This window comes from Haliotis rufescens, unplaced genomic scaffold, assembly GCF_023055435.1.
Source record: "Haliotis rufescens isolate VD_foot unplaced genomic scaffold, xgHalRufe1.0.p SCAF_2, whole genome shotgun sequence".
NCBI classification, from domain to species: Eukaryota; Metazoa; Mollusca; class Gastropoda; order Lepetellida; family Haliotidae; genus Haliotis; species Haliotis rufescens.
The window spans coordinates 69,894,559-69,917,158 of record NW_025963890.1 but is presented as its reverse complement, the minus strand read 5'-3'; the positions used below and the strand labels follow the sequence as shown (position 1 = coordinate 69,917,158).

General features: G+C 41.2%; 1 protein-coding gene across 2 annotated transcripts in view; it reads right to left on the bottom strand.

Annotated features, from left to right (window-relative positions):
• Window positions 1-21,330, bottom strand: part of LOC124115377 (cystine/glutamate transporter-like) — a 37,236-nt gene extending 15,906 nt beyond the window's left edge. Inside the window, exons 1-2 of one of the 2 annotated variants that reach the window (XM_048400486.1) lie at window positions 21,209-21,330; window positions 682-890 (exon numbers count right to left, since the gene is read on the bottom strand). In XM_048400486.1, coding sequence (XP_048256443.1) covers window positions 682-880 — 199 coding nt within the window. In that variant the 5' untranslated portion in view covers window positions 881-890; window positions 21,209-21,330. Of the gene's footprint in view, window positions 1-681; window positions 891-15,840; window positions 16,013-21,208 lie in introns of those variants that run through there. The other variant, XM_048400485.1, reaches the window with a different exon arrangement.
• Window positions 21,331-22,600: the final 1,270 nt, after the last annotated feature.

The following is a 22,600-nucleotide window of genomic DNA, read 5'->3' as shown; positions in this document are numbered from 1 at the left end:
TCACTCACTCACTCACTCACTATGTCCTACAGATGGGACGCCATAATCACGATGTCATGGGATGTGATCTTTTAGGGCACTTACCTATCTCATGAAGAGTTCGGCATTGAACTATCGCCTATCCAGCTCTTTCGTTAACTATCGCCTATCTATTTCGTCACTTAACTATCACAGTTCGTCACCAAACTATTTTCCTTACCTCGCTAGACACTAAACTCCCACCTACCTAATTCGGCACTAAACTACCACCTATCTATTTCGTCACTTAACTATCACAGTTCGTCACCAAACTATTTTCCTTACCTCGCTAGACACTAAACTCCCACCTACCTAATTCGGCACTAAACTACCACCTACCTAATTCGGCACTAAACTACCACCTCCCTAATTCGGCACTAAACTCCGATCTACCTAATTCGGCACTAGACTACCACCTACCTAATTCGGCACTAAACTTCCACCTACCTAATTCGGCACTAGACTACCACTTACCTAATTCGGCACTAAACTCCGATCTACCTAATTCGGCACTAAACTACCATCTACCTAATTCGGCACTAAACTCCGATCTACCTAATTCGGCACTAAACTACCACCTACCTAATTCGGCACTAGACTACCACCTACCTAATTCGGCACTAAACTACCGCCTACCTAATTCGGCACTAAACTACCACCTACCTAATTCGGCGTAGGACAACGCTCCACAGTAGCTGATGAAGCCACAGAACACCCACACACAGAGGGAGAGCCCAACAGACGCCCCAGCACCAGACAGCACCGAACTTGGGCTGACGAAGATGCCGCCTCCAATGATGCCGCCGGTGACGTAGCTAATGGCGCTGATGATGCCGAGCTGCCGCTTGAGTCCTACTGTCATGTTGCTGATGCTGCAAAAGTAAACGATCAGTGAGAGTGGGTGAGTTTGACGTGATTTGTATTAGTACTTAAGTCGGGGCGGACAAAGGCCTACTGGGACAAAGGTTTCCAGTAATATTTGACTTGCACCATATATTCGGGTTTTATTTCAGGTGAATAGTAGCATTGCCTTTGCGTGTGTTTTTGACGGGGTCCACCAGTGGGGTAGTATACGCTCTCCTTCGCCTGGTGTCATCACTATTTGATAGTGATACATAAACACATGCTCATGATATTGTCGGAATCGTACAATCAACTCTGCTTTTATTTAGGAATATGGAAAGGGTTATGTCGCTTTTATTTACACATTTTTGCCCCGCGTAATACTTGATTCCAACCCAATGCGTTGGACATATAACTCGAAGATGCCGTTTAAAGGCAGCATGCTGGTTTCTCTGGTTGATATCCTTACAGTTTACTCACCTGCTATATCGGCATGGATGAGATCAACTGCTTCGTTGCTTTTCCTAATTGGTAAAGTAACAGCCGTCATTCATAAAATTGTGAGAGAATTGACTGTTTCAAATAACGTTGACGCTGCGTATGACGAGTTTGTTAGTTTTAGGCATCATGAGTTAGATAGCGTGTGTTTAACACGACAGTCAGTAGGGAGAACGCCCAATGCTAAATCTAAATACAAACCTTACTGGTGTGATGAGCTTCAGGAGAAATGGGACGATCTGTGCACGGCAGAGCGTATTTGGCTGCGGGATATGTCCACGGTTAACGGTAGGAAACTTAAAGAGATTTACGTGACGAAACGGAAATTCTTTAATAGACTTTTGAGAAAACATAAACGCATCCACCAACTTCTTGAACAGCAGCGGCTGCTCGATAGATTTAAAGGCGAGGATTCTCCATCATTTTGGAAGGCTATAGGTAAGAGTAACGATAGGCATTCCAGCGTCCCCTGTGAGGTGTTAAAAGATGACAAGTTGAAGAGCTTAGAGCCATAAGGGCCAATGTTATGTGGAGTCTGTTTTGAGAAAAGTGATGAAAACACATAATATTATGCATGTTAATGAACTTTTTTTTCACCGATAAATTCCTAGACATGAATGCATTCTGACAGCAGAGATATAAATGTTGGTATAAAAAATCATTCAAAAAAGGAAATAAACTTATGTTTTTAATTTGTGTGAGGGTGGAAAGGGCCAGTGTCTGTATTTTGGCCCTTTTTGACCCTCGGGCATTTGCATGAGATTTACCATGTGAGATTGATAAACTACTACTAAAAGTACAAACACATGCTATTGAAGTACTTTTAAATGATTTAAACTAATGCCAACTTTGTTGAAATAGTTGAAATATGATAAAAAAAGTTCCAAACTTTCAAAATCTCTCTCAGACAACCAGTCTCAACCACACACGGAAATGAGAGCTAAAAGGGACAAAATCTGACAAAGTGACTTTGTCCCTTTTGAAACTTGACTTTTGCCCTTTTATAGAATTTTAAGTAGCTATATTTCAAAAACGCATCAATGAAAACATACAATATTTTTTCTACAGGTAGACAAGAACTCATAGATGTTATTTATGCAATAATATGCAAAAAGGTCCAAAGTGCTTTTTGGCCCCTTTTAGCTCTAAGCTCTTCAGTTGTGTACTGACAAAAATGTTGTTCTTGACAAATGGCAATCCGATTACAGTTTTTTTTTAGAGGAGGACTTGCCACAATTTGACCAGCACCACTTTGAAAATGTCATCGACGATGTAAACAACCGTAACGCGAGAGACAATCCCGTGTATGACACTACTGACCTAGATTCACCGATAACGTGTCAAGAGATTGAAGCCGCAGTCGCATGTGCTAAACGTGGCAAGTCGGTCGGTCCCGACTCGATACCCACTGAACTTCTTAAGAATAAACACTGTATTTACATTCTTTTTAAATTGATTTCTTATTGTTTTAATAACAACGTCTGTCCAACTATTTGGCGGTCAAGCGTTATAAATCCGATTAAGAAACCAAATATGACCCACTTGGATATAGGGGAATCTCATTGCTATCAGTACCGTGTAAGATATACGCCGATATTCTGAACTGTCGACTTAGTCATTGGTTAGAAGAAAATCTAAAAATGAAACGAGACTTACCTGTAAGTTGAAGGTTGACTGTGGTTCTATCAGCTAATCTTAAGTAATGGAGGGATTACATTAGATTACAATGCGCATGCGCGAGTCAGACTTTAAAGTACGAGTGTGTATCAGAAATATTACTTATACCCAGAAAAAAGGGTGGGAATCCACGGGAGGGCATGTAATCCCTCCATTACTTAAGATTAGCTGATAGAACCACAGTCAACCTTCAACTTACAGGTAAGTCTCGTTTAACTTTTAGATTCTATCAGCTAATCACGTAATGTTCGAGATTCCATGAGATTTTAAACACTGATATACACTGGTATGAGCTGGGAATACACCATAAGTGGAAACCTTTATTCCAAATATGAAATAAGAATGGCAATGTTCAAAAGAGTTTAATTGTTAAATGTATTGTTCTCAAATACAATGGTAGTGAAGGTAGCTACCCTTGACAATATAACCATCATAAGTCGCACATAAGCATTGTGTACACTGACTTAAAAGTACATTGAATTGACTGACAATTCCTGCCAGCTTTTCCAACCCAGCAATATTTACTCAATCACACTGCCCAACACTGCTGATTCAAACAGACCTATGTCCCTTACAATAGGCTTGTGATAGAATGTGGCAAATGTTCTCTCTGATGACCAATCAGCCTTTTCTAAAATGTTTGAAATGGGTACAGATGCACACCTCGCTGCAGAGGTGGAGGCAGCACGAATACTATGGGCTTTAAATACCTGAATGTCCACACCAGACTTATAGAGTCCGAGTTTTGTCCATCTTGCCAGTGTGTCTCTTGACACTGCATTGTGAGGCCTAATGTAAGTTATAAATAGTTGTGTAACCGATCCTCTGATGCTCTCAGTTCTGCTGAGGTAACACTTCAAAGTGTTCAGTGGGCAAAGTGACTCGTCATGAGAATAGGCCCTGACTTCAACTGGTTTAGGTAATCTACCTGGTCTACACTGCTTGACTAATTTGTCAATATGAAATGTAAACAAAATATCATCCTATATCCCGTCCAGTGACGTAACCACAGTCTTCCCTTTGGGCAACTGGGTTGACCATAGTGGGTTGACCATGACTGGGTTGACCATAGTGGAGCAATAACAAGAGCATCTGCTTTATCTGACTTTATTTTCTGCAAGCACTTAGACAAGAGACAAAAAGGTGGGAAGCAATAAATTAGCTCTTTTGACCATGACAAACTGAAAGCATCTACAGCTTCGGCTTCAAGCTCCGGCCGCCAACTGACAAAACGTGGAAGCTTCGTGTTTAAACGTGAAGCAAACATATCTATGGCTGGATTCACATCAAAGTGTTCAAGGATTTTCTGAAACACAGTTTTGTCCAAAGACCACTCAGTTCGCTCAGAAAAATTTCTTGACGCTCTGTCAGCTTCAACATTTGTCAGTACCGGCACATGAGCCACTGTCAACCACACACTATGTTCTATACACCAGAACCAAATTTCCCTTGCAAGATCATTACAAACTTTAGATTTTGAACCTCCCATAGCTTTTAAGTAAGCCACTGCTGTAGTATTATCACATAAAATGTGGACATGTTTTCCTTGAAATGACTCAGTCAGGGAGAAAGCTTGAATGGCTAGATAGACAGCTTTCATTTCTAAGGCATTGATATGGAGCTGCTTCTCCTGGAGTGACCAACGCCCTCCTATAGACTTCTTGTTATTACAAGCCCCCCATCCCAATAGATTAGCATCAGTACTAATTTTTATATCTGGCTCGGAGGAAGTTGTAATGTGTTTCTCAGCACCCATGGCATTGTCCTTCCACCATTTTATTTCCTGCTTAGCATCCTCTGATAATACCATCATTGCATCAAAGTCACCATAATTATCTTGAAGTGCCTCTGTTTTTTCCCTATCTAGTTGTTTGTAGTGCAGTGGTCCGAAAATGACAGCATGGAATGTGCTTACAATTAGACCTAGCAACTGAGCCACTGTCCTTACAGAACATTGTTGCTGAGTCAAAACTAAATTACATTTAGTTTGGATAGCCTGAGCTTTGTCATCTGGTAAAGCCAGTGTCATTTTCTCTGAGTCAATGCCTCTGCCGTTCCCTAAAAAAGGCGTACCATGGAAATATCTGCCTCTGCCACGGACTCTCGCCCATCTGTTACCACCATATGGATAGGGTTGATATCTATGCCAACCACGGCCTCTTCCATGTTCATAGCTAGTAGCCTTGTGACCAAGTTGAGTTGACATAGCAATGTCTTTCAAGTGTTTGGCCACATCCTCCCCGAATAGGTAATCTGAACTTGTCGGAGCACATGGGGTACACAGTGCACGATAATGATCATTCAACTGTGGTTTTATCAGTTCCTTCCTTCTGAGGTTTAATTCTCTATGGACATACGCCGACATCGTAAGTGAGTCACTCAACTTGGAAACAATATCTCTTAACAAAGTGGCTGGCACCTCTTGCTTGTGAGCAATTAAACTGTTCAGTGTATTTGTCACCGCTATGGTCGACTTTATCATACCACTCTGGACACGCTGCATTTTTACGTCCATCGAAAGTGTGTCAGATTGCAGGGAATCCCATATTAGCTTGTTAATTTCGGGCGTGTTCAAATCTGAACAGTTAGCTGGCTTTTTCAGACCGCATCATCAAACTTGGTAGTGAATACCTGATGAACCAATTCAGCCAGTTTGGTGTCAATTGGGTCCCCATCAGTCGTTGTTATGGGCAGAGTTTCTCTGATGAGGTTTACAACTTCTAAACCGGAAGGATCGGCACTGATTTCGTTATGCGCATGCACGACGTCCTCACTACTAAGTAGTTCTGTTGGTACATGTATGTCAACAGACTGCGTTTCGTAGATTTTCACAGTATGTGCCTGACTTGGCGGAATATAATCATCATCATCATCCTCATAAATAAAATTCTGCTCATCATCGTAAGCGTAATCTTGTGTGAGGGTGTCAATTCTGCCTTCAAAATCAGACATTCTCTTTTCCATGCGTTCGTTCATCTTGCGAAATTCGTCAAGCAAAGTCCCAGAAACATTGGGCACATGAGGATGAGGGGAAATATGATCTGCTTGAGAAGTGGCAGAAGCCGTCGATGTTTACGGTTAAGGGGATTTAGTGGCTTTTTGTTTCCCTTTAGAGGATTCAGACACACCCGCGTCGACAGGACGGGGACTTTTCAACACGGCCTCAGCCATTGTTTTGACTTGTTGAAAGTTTCGAGCGTAATTTAACGCTTAGATCTACTTAGATCTAGTAGCAAGTTAATAATAACTTTACTCTGTCAGATACTATGACCACACAGTGTAATTATACACTATTTGATAGCAAATGAGTTGAAAATTGTCCCAACTCTAAAAAGCGTCTGCACTCGCTAAAAGCGCGGTTTGCACTGACTCGAGCATGCGCATTGCAATCTCATGGAATCTCGAACATTACGTGATTAGCTGATAGAATGATGTATTAGCTGATGAGCAAAACGGTTTTCGTACAAAACGCAGAACTCAGGAGCACATATTTAGTCTTTACTTGATTATCAATAACAGGAAGCTTTCCAAACACTCGACATATGTGTGTTTCATTGACATGAAAAAGGCATTTGACAAAGTCAATCGGGATTGTCTCTGGTGTAAACTTTGCAATTGGGGATCCAGGGAAAGTTCCTTGAGGTAGTCAAGGCAATGTATGATGGGACTTGGTCACGTGTTCGTATCAATGGCTACCTAACGGACCCGTTTCCTGTTTCGGCTGGCGTGAGGCAGGGCTGTGGTTTATCACCGACACTTTTTTCCGTTTATATCAATGGCTTTGCGAGCAAAATCAATAGTCTAAACGCAGGTATTCATATTGATGGGCAGATGTTGAGTATGCTCCTCTACGCGGATGACATTGCACGTATTGCCTCTGATACTAACGCCCTACAACGAATGTTAGTCTGTGTCACAAACTGGTGCTCAAGGTGGCGACTCCTCGTGAATACGAAAAAAACTAAAATTGTCCATAACCGTCCAGTATCAGCCATTAGATCAGATTTCGCCTTCGCCATTAATGGTGACGTTATCGACTATTGTAATGCTTACAAGTATCTTGGGATATGGCTGCATGAAAATCTTGATCTTAACTTTACAGCGAGAGAAATAGCCAAGTCCGCTAATAGAGCGCTCAGTATTTTAATCTGCAAATTTAAGGCCGCCGGTGGAATGGCATATGACGTTTTTAACACCCTTTACAACAACTTAGTTCAACCAATCCTCACTTACGGTGCAGCAATATGGGGAAGTAGTGAGTTTTCTTGTGTTAACGCAGTGCAAAATACAGCTTGTAGTTTCTTTCTCGCCGTCGGCCGGAAAACACCAAATCCAGCCTCCTGGGGTGAAATGGGTTGGACTTCACCATCCACCAAACATAAAATCGAAACTATTAGGTTTTGGCGTAAGCTTCAATCTATAGTCGACAACAGATTAGTTACTGCCATTCGCAGATGGTCACGTAACTTCCGCAAATCTTTAAGTAATAGAATTCTCGGTATGCTCACAGGATTTCATTTTCATTTTACCGATGTAAGTAATATTAGTGATTTTGACTTTTTGTGCGTAAAAGATTGGCTCATTGCCTTAGATCATCGTGATTGGTTAGCTGGATTGTGGGACGATAGAAATAACATAAACGGCAACAAACTGAGGACGTACCGCCTATTCAAACATCTACTCAGCACGGAAACATACGTTACTAAAATTTTGAATAGATCACAGCGTTCTGTGTTAAGTAAATTACGATGTGGAACCTTACCTTTAGAAGTAGAGACCGGACGGTACTCGTGTCCTGTTACGCCCCTTGCGAACCGTATTTGCAAATTATGTAACAATCGCGCAGTCGAGGATGAGGTTCATTTTCTTGTAGATTGCCCCTTCCACTCCGATTTGCGGCATGATCATTTTAACAGAATATATACGACTGACCCGACTCACTTCCTATGATGCTTAATGCAAGATATAAATAGTCTGAGGGAAACCCTACAGGTGTGAAAAGATAGACAGAAGGTTAAAGGTCAAGATCTGGTGAGAGATTCCCAGAGACTGAAAAATAAGGGTGTTGAGTTGTTTAAAGAGTTATATACTGATATTCAACTGTAGACAAGACAAACATTGAACATATAGATGATTATGATGATGATGTATGAATAATGATATAACTAGGAAGAATATGATAAAGGTACCCTGCTAGCATGCACACCCCCTTTTGGGAAATGGTGCCCTCACCATACACAGCTGAAAACAGACGACCAGCCAAGGAGCAGGATAATGAAAGGTTGCAGAAAATTGAACCTGAGAAAGCAATAAAATGTGCTCAAACATATATACAATGGACTAAATAGAGAACTATACCCAAACCATGTTCTGTTTCATCACCCATTGACCGTCAGTCATCCACTTTGGTTTCTGGCGTGACCTGCCAGGTCTTGTAACCACTTGTGGGGTGACCGAAAATAAATCTGGACCAACAGAAGTGGAAGGGCTGGAAGGCACTGGGGAAGTCGAAATTCCTCCAGGCAACTCAAATGACGGCAACATCAGAGATGGCGTTGTCGAGGGAACACGAGGTAATTGAGCTGGTGGTGACTTTGGAAACGAAGGAGTTTCAACCGGCTGACCCAATGGAGAACCCCCAGGCACTGGGATAAAGGAATTTCCACATCCAGGTCGGTTGTAGAAATCTCCAAAGTGGTGTTAGAGGTATCACCAGGTACAGCGGATTCTTCTAGAGAAGGCGGAGGGCTCCGAGGTTTAGGAATGGGACGGCCATCCAAACCAATGGGAAGGAGTAAATTGCAGTGAAGTAAACGATGCTCCCTGGATTTTAAACACGGGAACATTAGAATTCGGCTGTGATTCCACCACATAGAAATCTTCCTCCCATCGGTCGGCAAGCTTCTGTTTCCCACGAATGTTGACATTGCGGACCAACACGACGTCACCTACCTTAACAGTAGCACCACGGGTCTTCCTCTGTTTGGCCCAGGCCTTGTCCATGTTTTGAGAAGCGAGCTCATACGCAGTTGTCAACTTGCGCTTCAAATCAGCAGCAAACTGCGTATAAGATGGCGATGAAGTGTTGGCGAGAGACGTGCCAAAGGCAAGATCATCAGGCAGTCTAGGATGTCTGCCGAACATGAGAAAATAGGGCGTGAACCCAGAAGACTCATGCAAGGTACACTTATAGGCATGGACCACATGAGCAATATGGTCCTTCCAACATGCCTTTTCCTGATCCTGCAGAGTCCCCAGCATCCCAAGAAGTGTCCGGTTAAACTGTTCACATAACCCGTTCCCCATGGGGTGATGGGGAGTTGTCCTTGTTTTCTGTATCCCAAGTATGCTGCACATTTGTTTGATAACGTCACTTTCAAAATTCCGTCCCTGATCTGAATGTAACCTTTCAGGGAGACCACAGTGTACGATAAAGTGCTTAAACAAGGCATTCGCTGTTGTTCGCGCTGTTTGGTTACGAGTTGGAATCGCAACAGCATACTTGGTGAAGTGGTCAGTAATGACCAGAACATTTTCGTAACCACCAGATGAAGGTTCAAGACTGAGATAGTCAACACACACCATTTCCATGGGTTGAGTGGTCTGAATGTTAACCAATGGTGCACGCTCATTCTGATTAGGAGCTTTCTGAAGAATGCACCTCTGGCAGCTACGAATGTGGTTCTCGACATCCCCCATCATTCCTGGCCAATAAAACCTTGTCCGTAGGACAGCCACAGTCCTGTCCCTACCCAGATGCCCCATCCCGTCATGAAGATTAGTAATGACGGATTCTCGTTGCTGCTGTGGGACAATGAGTTGAAAGTAGGGATAATCACCTTCTGTAGTCTTCTGTTTCCTATAAAGGAGATTGTTAGTGATGGAGAGAGCATCCCACTGCCTGATGATTGAAGCTGTGTCATGATCAAATGACCTAAGAGACTCCTTTGAAGGGCGCTGATCTTTACGGAGCAGGTCCACAATCGTGCAGATTGAGGGGTCCGCCTGCTGGCAAGAAAGCATCTGCTGATCAGTCCCAACATTGGTAGACTCGAAATCATCAACCGCTAAAACACAGTTCAATACCTCATGACAAAGTGAGAGCATCTCTACAACACTAGACGACTGGTGAATGTTGCAAACTGCAGACACAGACTGGATATCCATAACCTCACGTGGCAACCTGGACAATGCATCAGCATCCTTGTTCCTTGCCCCTGGTACGTACTCTATAGAAAAGTCGTAAGCAGCAAGGTCAGCGAGCCAACGATGTCCAGTTGCATCCAATTTCGCTGATGTTAAAACGTTAGTGAGGGGGTTGTTGTCGGTCTTAACGGTGAATGGGTTGCCATACAGGTAGTCATGGAACTTCCTGGTGACAACCCATTTCAGAGCTAGAAACTCTAATTTGTGAGCTGGGTAGTTGCGCTCTGATTTGGAAAGCCCTCGGCTCGCATATGCTATCACTCGTTTCTGGCTATTTTGGGTTTGGTACCGCACACAAGCCATCACCACTTGCATCAATGTGCAGTTCGAATGGTTGAGTGAAGTCTGCGAAAGCCAAAATGGGAGCGCTGATAAGTTTACCAACAAGCTCACTGAAAGCCGACTGCTGCTCCTCCCCCCATATCCAGTTCGAGTCGGGTTTGCTGTTCTTCCTTTTCTTGCCGGAATGACCAACAAGTAAATTTGTCAAGGGCTTTGCGACTTTGGCATAATTTGGCACAAAGCGACGATAATATCCAGAGAAGCCAAGGAAACGACGAACGTCATCCACATTCTGTGGAACTGGCAAGGTTCCTCAATCTTCTCAGGAACATTATACAAGTGGCCTTCTACACTAACAGATGTGACATTTGCGGGACCAATCAAATTTGATGGCAACCCAGAATTGGAGCTAATGTCGGAGTCCAATGTTCGCCCCATAACATTGACTCCTAGGAGTTTAAAGCGGGGCACTGTGGGAGACGCCGCCTAACCCCTATCTTCCCACAAAACAGTGTACCTCAGTTTGCATGATTGTGCATCCCCAGGGGTGGCTAACTCCTCCTCAACCCTACGGATAGCAAGCAGCAGTTTTTTATAGTCCATACCTGAATCAAAGTGATGGCGCATCGCTTGCTTCAGGTCATCACGCGTGAGACCCATCCAAAACCGGCTTTGAAGTAAGCTAGGCGCAGCATTGTGTGGTAAAGTGCCAGATGCCTCTATCTTGGAGATCAAATCCTGGAGGCGGCAACTCCACGCAGCGACAGACTCATACTTTTCCTGGCGGGCAGTGTAAAAACGCTCCATAAGCGTCTCGCCAGGCATCACATTGCCAAACACTGAGTCCAACTGCTCAATAGCAGTGTCAAGGGTAACAGTTTCTGAAAGCCCACTAGGTAGGTCAGCAGCTGAACCCTTGGCGGACCCCCGCATGGCATTTAGAATTGAAGTGTCCGAGAATGCATTCTCCCTACGACACCCAACAATCTCCTAATGCCATTGCTTATACTTGACCTCACCCTTGGTCCCATCCCCAGAAACTGATGACAACCGTGGACTGGGAGAATTGATGATGGGCATATAAGTAGACTGAAAGGGTGTGACAAGTCTAGGAGGAGCACCTACACTATGGCTATAAAAGGTAGATGGATTATAGCCTGGATATGGTGTTGGAATAGTGCGACTAGGCCAAGACTCATGCGGTGTGTGTGAAGGTTGTGATAGGTAACTATTCAGGTAAGGTGTAGAAGTTGCCCTAGGCTGAGCAAAGTTGTAAATTGAACCATGAGGCCTAGGCAGTGAAGCTGGTAGGTCCATCATAGGACTAAGGTTCACTGTCGTCGGAGAAATCTGAAACAGATTCTCAGAACCTGTTGGCATAGGTGACCTTGATGGTGGCGTATGACTAAGCAGATGAGGTACCGGCCTAGGGGAGTGAGCAGGTAATGCCACCCTAGGACTGGTATATATTGTAGGTGGAATAGTATAAGTATTGGACAACCAAAGACCTGGTGCACCAGTGCCAGTAACACGATATGTCGTATTGGGATGCTGCAGCTGATTTGCAATATCATCTGCTAGTCTATTTAGCACACCAGTGCGGACCGAAGGATGCAGATGCTGAAGGCAGCTAAGTACCACATCTACCTCCGGGTCCTCACTTACATTAGATTAAGCCATGGTAATACAAACTAAAGTGCAAGTATGTTTGAAATGAGAGGAATATGAACTATATGATAACTATCAAAACCGAAGTACCACCTAAAAGGCGACAAGAATCTCACAAGTTAAGATCCAACAAACATCCTCACCAAAGGATACAAAATGGATGCATCTGAAGTTCAGCCTCTAGCGCACCACAAGGTACAAGAACAATGAACTGCAGCTAGCCAAAATAGAAGTAAGGAAAAGTCCTCACTAAGCTAAACTGGAAAAGCAGAAACCGAATACCAAAATACTAAGTATCTGACAAAGTTTCCAGATCAAAAAGGGAAAAATACAACTCTAGTTTGCTAAGGTAAGTAATACGAAAAAGGTAAGTGGCAATATAGGTGTAAGCACAACTGACCACTTGTTGTAATAAGAAATATTACGTGACTAAGCTACCGCAAACTAAGTCAATTACGGCAACGATCACAACAATCTTACCAAAATGTTGCGAGCAGGAATATATATAGGAAGAACTAAGTATGAAGCAATGTACTAAGCTGCGAACTAAAAGTAATCAACATCACAGGTGTAATGAATTTGTTTTGATTGAATGATGAACTAAGATGATGAAATGGTATGAATGAATAGAACGGCACAAGGACAAGACATGATATGGCAAATGTTAGTGGAGCAGATAAGGAATTTCCCAGCAGTTAAAAAAATATCTCGGACAGGAAAGAAGAGTGAGAAATTTAAAGTAAGAAATTGGAAATAACTATTTTAGGGTACTTACTTTGCCAAAAGGTATCCAAGTGACTTTACAAATTAAATGGCTTATCTTATACCAGTAAACTGCAAATTTATTTAATAAAATTCATTAATTGAGGATGAAAATGATAATATATCACAATTAGCTGATCACAGTTAAAGCTGAGTATAAATAGAATTTATCAAAATTCTGTAGAGATATAGGTTGATTTTAAATAAGAATTTAATTAAATGAGAATTCCGCAATCGTAACTCAGAATGGCAACAAGTGGGTCACACAGCTGTACAACTTTACAGTTGTCAAAAATGCTTCCTAAGTGGAAAATATGATGATCACAAGTGTGACAAGATGTGAAGTTTCAAAATGTTCAAGTAATGGTGATGAACATATCAAGCATACATGTATATACAATGAAACATCAGTCAACTAATAGCATTCTGATGAAATTTGGTTCAGAATGTAGACGGTTCAGAAAGTTCATGGTCACGGTTCACTGATCAAAAGTTCATTTGTGAACAAAACGACAAATACATGTATATCAGTTAAAATAAAGGCACACTTCTAGGAATTGGAGGAAGCACCTCAATATAAACATTGATGCAGACGAAAAGTTCAACGTCGTAACAAAGTGTGTGTCACTGACGATTGCAGATCAAGATTTAATTATAGTCACAATTATAGCTCAACGCTACACACATAGCTTCCACAAGTTGCATGGAAGAAACATCCTGAGTCCTTCAACGATGAATCCTTCAACAATGATGAAGGATTACCCCAAGAACACGATGAAGTTGATGAAGCCTGTGTCCAGAGTGACAGCCAACGGCCCCACGTTGGGCGCCATATTTGTAGCCGGGGTAGTGGTAATGATCCGGCTCGGGCCGTTGGGAAACACAGACACAGGCAGATGGTGATAATGGGTTTATTACAAGGGGGTGGCTGCTGTTGAAGAACTATCTGAAGAAAAGAAAATGTCCTTCCTCCTCAACAGCAGCACATGAAGTCATATATTTGCAAGTTCACAGGTATTATTTATCCTAAATATATATAAATATAAGTACAAAAGCCATTTTATAACTATGATAAAACTATTTAATGTTAAATTACTGTTATAAGTTCACTATAGGACACTTGAAAAGCACATGGGCCAAACTGGACCAGGTGGTTAATTATTTTACAAGCAAGTTTTATAATATCAATATTCCATTTATTAATTTAATATTACTTTAAATGCTATTATATATATTATTCAATTTAATTCAGCACCCTAATATAGATATTTATTTCTGACAGAAGCAGATGAAAACAGATTGAAATGTGGCCATTCCATACCTGAAGAAAAAAAAAATGTCCTTCCTCCTCAACAGCAGCACATGAAGTGAGGAGGAAGTCAGGTATGAGAGGAAGCTACCTGTAGAGGACCAGGGTGGCCAATTAGAAGACACATTGCATTAAGCATTAAAGGAAGTGCTTAATGCAAGATATAAATAGACTGAGGGAAACCCTACAGGTGTGAAAAATGTCTAAAGATAGACAGAAGGTTGAAGGGGAAGATCTGGTGAGAGATTCCCAGAGACTGAAAAATAAGGGTGTTGAGTTGTTTAAAGAGTTATATACTGATATTCAAATGTAGACAAGACAAACATTGAACATATAGATGATTATGATGATGATGTATGAATAATGATATAACTAGGAAGAATACGATAAAGGTACCCTGCTACATAATATTCGTTTGGGAAGGGATATAACTCCAGTTTGGTGTATGTTATACGCCTTTGGACAAAGAATAAATACTCGGGTTGAGGCCTGTTTATTTCAATGTGAACAATCACCTGTGGCGACGCTCGACCAGTAGACCATCACAGTAGTAAAGTATAATTATCTTAAAGGATTACTAAACTCCCGAATTCTCGATTAACTGGCTTTTTGGTTTGCATGTTTGGGTAAATTCTCATCCAGTCTCAAAATTGCACTGAGCCGCAACGTCGTCGTGTGTAACAACGGTGTTAATTAGCATTTCCAATGCCTTTTAATCTGTAGCCCATACAATAGATTGTGGCTGCTAACATATAGCCAAGTACAACTATATGTTTTTGAAAGATAACCACAAAACCGGTCTACTATTCACTTATTTATATTTTTTAAAACAAAACGATCGGCACTTCATATATATGAAATATATTTCCATAATCGCAGATACTGAAACAAATTACATTACTTATCACATATCTCTCGCATATTGTATCACATAAATTACTCCACATGAGATACTGCTTCTCCATTCTGTGTCTACACAAGACAAGAAATGAGCCCTCTATCCCCTACAAACACTTCTGCCTGGTATGTCTCGAGTTCATGGTCAAGTTTGTGTCCATACCAGTGTATAGTTAGATGAAAGTGAACACAGCAGTCATTAAATCATTTAACCATAACTACATGTCAGAACGATGAGATCTGTTTGGTTCACGTGATCTTGATAAAATACTATGTATCCCGCTGTGGCAGGAAATATATTTCTCAGCCGAGAATGAATTCCTCATAAATCCCTCGCCTCCGGCTCGTGTACCCCTCGTCACACGACTGACAAAATATACTCCAAATTGAACAGAGGCTCAAGATGAAACACTTATAACAGACTACACTTCCCCACCCCTAATCCCCCTAATCTCCCTGAAATCCAGTTTGTTTGCTTTTCTGGATAAAGACACCATGTTTGTTTGAAAGGTGATGACCTCAAGTGGGTTTAATTTTACCGACTTTTGTCGCGTTGAGCGGTGCGCACTCAATGATATAAAACATGACATTTTCATTCACAATGCCATTTAGAAAGTGGTAAAAAAACCAAATGTTATATTTGGGATAACACTTTCTTAGTAAAGTACAGATTCTCTTACTTTTTTGGGTGTTGAGTCCCGTCCGGTTTTCGAACCCACACTTGCCATAGTGAGGCACCTCATCGCCAGCATCAAAGTCAGCGATCTAACCCATTGACCACCGGGGCTTTCACAAAAGTGAAAGTCCGGCAACTGGTAGTCTAGATCACGTACCTTGTGTACGTACCCCTCTGACAAGTGAAATTTGGCACTAAGAAAGTGTTATCCCAAACATAACATTTGTTACAAGATATTTTCTCTTCATGCTGGAGCAGGCATGAAAAAAGAATTGTGCAACTTGGTAAACAAAAATGAAATAAACATTGTCTGGGAATTATTTACAAAATGTAAGCATCTTGACGGGCAGGCCTCGGTAATGTTAGCGGTTATTTCAAAAGCCATTTGCTAAACATTCTGCGATTTTCATTTCACTATTTTGACACAAACGTATGATGTCTCGTGTGGAATTGCATACCACACCATGTATTTGTTGTTACACAGGTCTGGCGTGAGAAAATACTGGCGGCACTCAGTACGGATTTAATAGCCATGTTGTTTCATGTTTAAACAGAGAAGATAAACACCAGTGAATAACCAATTATCTCAATTATCCGCCGAAACAGATTCCATTGGTCGTAAAAGACAAAACAGCTGCGAAAATGATATTGCTGAAAACAGTGATGACAGCAGGTGTTCCCAAGTGAGGCCCTGTCAGGGATATCTGTTGTTTAGTAGCAGGTTTGACCACAAAGTAGTGTCATGGCATGCAGCATCTAGACATGTTTAACCATATAGGTATTGTTATTAAGCGTGCTGCGTTAAGAATAGTTTAACCATTTATGTATTGTTATATATCGATACCACGTGTATCAAGTTTAACCAGAACTGTATTTCATGTCATGCAGAATGCACATGTATGCGAGATTAATCATATCGGTATTGTCATGCAGAATGCACATGTATGCGAGTTTAATCATATCGGTATTGTCATGCAGAATGCACATGTATGCGAGTTTAATCATATCGGTATTGTCATGTCATACAGGATGTATGCGAGTTTAATCATAACGATATTGTCATGTCACACAGGGTGTATGCGAGTTTAATCATAACGGTATTGTCATGTCATGCAGCATGTACATGTATGTGAGTTTAATCATAACGGTATTGTCATGTCACACAGAGTTTATGCGAGTTTAATCATAACGTTATTGTCATGTCATACAGGGTGTATGCGAGTTAAATCTTAACGGTATTATCATATCATGCAGCATGTACATGTATGCGAGTTTAATCATAACGGTATTGTCATGTCACACAGAGTGTATGCGAGTCTAATCATAACGTTATTGTCATGTCACACAGAGTGTATGCGAGTTTTATCATAACGGTATTGTCATGTCACACAAGGTGTATGCGAGTTTAATCATAACGTTATTGTCATGTCATACAGGGTGTATGCGAGTTTAATCATATCGGTATTGTCATGTCATACAGGATGTATGCGAGTTTAATCATAACGATATTGTCGTGTCACACAGGGTGTATGCGAGTTTAATCATAACGGTATTGTCATGTCATGCAGCATGTATACAAGTTTAATCATAACGGTATTTTCATGTCATGCAGGGTGTATGCAAGTTTAATCATAACGGTATTGTCATGTCACACAGAGTGTATGCGAGTTTTATCATAACGGTATTGTCATGTCACACAGGGTGTATACAAGTTTAATCATAACGGTATTGTCATGTCATGCAGGGTGTATGCGAGTTTTATCATAACGGTATTGTCATGTCACACAGGGTGTATACAAGTTTAATCATAACGGTATTGTCATGTCACACAGGGTGTATGCGAGTTTTATCATAACGGTATTGTCATGTCACACAGGGTGTATACAAGTTTAATCATAACGGTATTGTCATGTCACACAGAGTGTATGCGAGTTTAATCATAACGGTATTGTCATGTCACACAGGGTGTATGCGAGTTTTATCATAACGGTATTGTCATGTCACACAGGGTGTATGCAAGTTTAATCATAACGGTATTGTCATGTCACACAGAGTGTATGCGAGTTTAATCATAACGGTATTGTCATGTCATACAGGGTGTATACGAGTTAAATCATAACAGTATTGTCATGTCATACAGGGTGTATGCAAGTTTAATCATAACGGTATTGTCATGTCACATAGGGTGTATGCGAGTTTAATCATAACGGTATTGTCATGTCATGCAGCATCTAGGCAAGTTTAACCATATAGGTATTTTCATGTGATACAGGGTGTATCCGAGTTTAATCATAACGGTATTGTCATGTCATGCAGGATGTGCATTTATGCGAGTTTAATAATAACAGTATTGTCATGTCATACAGGGTGTATGCGAGTTAAATAATAACGGTATTTTCATTTCATGCAGCATGCAGCATGTATGCGAGTTTTATCATAGCGGTATTGTGATGTCATACAGGGTGTGTGCTAGTTTAATCATAACGGTATTGTCATGTCACGCAGGGTGTATGCGAGTTTAATCACAACGGTATTGTCATGTCATACAGGGTGTGTTCGAGTTTAATCATAACGGTATTGTCATGTCACACAGGGTGTATGCGAGTTTTATCATAACGGTATTGTCATGTCACACAGGGTGTATGCGAGTTTTATCATAACGGTATTGTCATGTCATGCAGCATGTATACAAGTTTAATCATAACGGTATTGTCATGTCATGCAGGGTGTGTGCAAGTTTAATTATAACGGTATTGTCATGTCATACAGGGTGTATGCGAGTTTTATCATAACGGTATTGTCATGTCATGCAGCATGTATACAAGTTTAATCATAACGGTATTGTCATGTCACACAAGGTGTATGCGAGTTTAATTATAACGGTATTGTCATGTCATGCAGCATGTATACAAGTTTAATCATAACGGTATTGTCATGTCATACAGGGTGTGTGCAAGTTTAATCATAACGGTATTGTCATGTCATGCAGGGTGTGTGCAAGTTTAATTATAACGGTATTGTCATGTCATACAGGGTGTTTGCAAGTTTAATCATAACTGTATATGAGAGAAAGTCACTTTTCTTTATTTAGCGGTATGCGGTTGAATGGTTTGGCTTGGACAGGGGTGGTAACTGCGGGTGGATGGTAAGAGAGACAAAGCATGCAGGGTGGCGTGAAATTTGAAAGTGTGCATCGCAGTGAGTGATAACCTGGCTGTTGTCAACGCTATGATTCTGCCACGAAATTTGTAAGTAATACATTGCATATGCATGCATGATATATTTATTTATGAAAGGGCTGTAATATAATATATTGTTCGTTAAAAGCCAGAATTATTTGAGAGTTACCACCGTGTTGTGATATGAGCATGTTATTACAGTATTTACCGTGTTTCTGAATTATTACGGAGTGAGTTTGTATTGTAAGAAGCTGGCTGTGTTTCGGACATGAGGACATGCATGTAAGTTTGTTGTTTTGTATGGTTTCAGCCTGAACCTGCTTCGTAAGGTATACGTTGAACATTGAGTGTTTGGATACATCACAGAATAAAGCAGTATGAGAAAATGCAGAATCTGATGTTTATTGACTTTGAAACCGACAATAACGATATTGTCATGTCACGCAGGGTGTATGCGAGTTTAATCATAATGGTATTGTCATGTCACGCAGGGTGTATGCGTGTTTAGTCATAACAGTATTGTCATGTCACGCAGGATGTATGCGAGTTTTATCATAACGGTATTGTCATGTCATACAGGGTGTATACGAGTTTTATCATAACGGTATTGTCATGTCATGCAGCATGTATACAAGTTTAATCATAACGGTATTGTCATGTCACACAAGGTGTATGCGAGTTTAATTATAACGGTATTGTCATGTCATGCAGCATGTATACAAGTTTAATCATAACGGTATTGTCATGTCATACAGGGTGTGTGCAAGTTTAATCATAACGGTATTGTCATGTCATGCAGGGTGTGTGCAAGTTTAATTATAACGGTATTGTCATGTCATACAGGGTGTTTGCAAGTTTAATCATAACTGTATATGAGAGAAAGTCACTTTTCTTTATTTAGCGGTATGCGGTTGAATGGTTTGGCTTGGACAGGGGTGGTAACTGCGGGTGGATGGTAAGAGAGACAAAGCATGCAGGGTGGCGTGAAATTTGAAAGTGTGCATCGCAGTGAGTGATAACCTGGCTGTTGTCAACGCTATGATTCTGCCACGAAATTTGTAAGTAATACATTGCATATGCATGCATGATATATTTATTTATGAAAGGGCTGTAATATAATATATTGTTCGTTAAAAGCCAGAATTATTTGAGAGTTACCACCGTGTTGTGATATGAGCATGTTATTACAGTATTTACCGTGTTTCTGAATTATTACGGAGTGAGTTTGTATTGTAAGAAGCTGGCTGTGTTTCGGACATGAGGACATGCATGTAAGTTTGTTGTTTTGTATGGTTTCAGCCTGAACCTGCTTCGTAAGGTATACGTTGAACATTGAGTGTTTGGATACATCACAGAATAAAGCAGTATGAGAAAATGCAGAATCTGATGTTTATTGACTTTGAAACCGACAATAACGATATTGTCATGTCACGCAGGGTGTATGCGAGTTTAATCATAATGGTATTGTCATGTCACGCAGGGTGTATGCGTGTTTAGTCATAACAGTATTGTCATGTCACGCAGGATGTATGCGAGTTTTATCATAACGGTATTGTCATGTCATACAGGGTGTATACGAGTTTAATCATAACGGTATTGTCATGCCACGCAGGGTGTATGCAAGTTTAATCATAACGGCATTGTCATGTCACGCAGGGTGTATGCAAGTTTAATCATAACATCATGTCACGCAGGGTGTGTGCGAGTTTAATCATAACGGTGTTGTCATGTCACGCAGGGTGTATGCAAGTTTAATCATAACGGCGTTGTGAAGACAAGTTTAACCATGTTGGTATGTAAAGTGATATCATCTAAGCATGCTATAATAGTATTCACTACCTTGTAAATTATTTATTTTCAAAGCCTATATTCCATATTCAGTAAACTTCAAGACAGGATTAACGTATAAAAGAGTGCGTATATACGAATAGAGTATCAAAGTTGAAATGTTTCCATCCGGATGACAATGAGCTCAAGTAAACGTGTTTTCCGATGCAGGTGCTGGTGCCGTAATGACGCTAGCGATCAACGACAGGGTGGACATGGTTTTATAACTAATATAATAAGATATACACAAAACAACAAAAAGAGTAATAATTGATGACACGGGATGGCACTATTTGATCATGTCCTACCAAGTGTTTGATCACTTGCTTGGTAAAGGCACTAGCAATGTCCCTATGCTATGCTTACCTGGTGCAGGCATATAGGAACAATCATGCGTCAATCCAGTTATTCCGATCGCTTACACTGTTCATGTGCTTGAGCGAGACAAAAAAACGTTCACGACACTAACTGAAAACGCTTTGAACCCGTACATATGTTTCGAGTTAACAGTAGCTGAAGCGCATCACCCACGGATCATGACCGTGAAGATAAAGTTGCACCACGATGATGGAGACCCTGGGGTCTGAGCTCGCAGAGAGTGATGAGGTTAAGTTACTGATGCGATGTGTCAGCGACTATTCATAGCCAGAGGGGGAGGTGCTGTGAAAATAAACACTCTGTAGCCCGATGGTAGTCTTGGCGAGTCCGCTTCCTCAAGGAAATCACGTCATACTTCGACGAGCTGATTATGTCAAATGTAGATATAGTATGTCAGTGATAAACTCATTCTTCATAATGAAGCTACTTGTCAAGAGCGCGGATTGACGTAGAAGTAGCAACCAAATGAGAACAGGACATGCAATATTTCTTCAGTTCCGCCGGGCAAACAAATTGGCAGGGGAAAAGAGAACAGCATTCAGGGTTGTGATTACCACTACCTATCCTTCAAAAGAACATTTCCTCTTCTGTTGTTTTCATATCAAGGAAAGTAGAATTGGTGTGGTGCAAAAAGTATGGATGGAATGGGTTTTTTTATGATCTGTAACTACACTCAAGGGGGCGATGATTTAAGTATGCAAGCTGTTGCTTGAAACTGCAGCCTCTGCCTCCCAATGATACCTGGAGCCATCACGAGTGCTGACCAAGCGTGAACAGCCGCAACCGGAACATTGAAGCGTGTGTGTCAATATGACAGCCTAAATGTAATTGCCTATGTGTGGCAGAGTCAAATGTTCATCTAGGAAACCAAATCAGCTCTTAATGGTTAAAAGCAGCATGTTTGTTTGTTTGTTGTTTAACGCCGCACTCAGCAATATTCCAGCTGTGTGACGGCGGTCTGTCAAGAAGCTGGATCAGACTCGTGATTGGGATACGATGACATGCATCAACCTTGTCAGCGAGCCTGACTACCCGATCCCGTTAGTCGCCCCTTACGATAAACATCTAGTAACCAATGCGACATACATAGAAACAAACATATTCGAAAGTATAAAGTACGTGCCACTCGTAAGATGTGTAAGCTAGGTGTCTAGAAAATAAGACCTGAAACAGCGTTAACACACCCACACACACAGACACACAGACACACAGACACAGACACAGACACAAACACACCAAATTAAGATTTATAGTCAGGCATATCTCGGCACCAAACTGTAAAAACACTTGAGTCGATTTGATGACAACATATTTAATAAACACACTTAGACTGCTACATGTACCTGCGTGGTTGATAACAAATATGTATCATGCGACGAG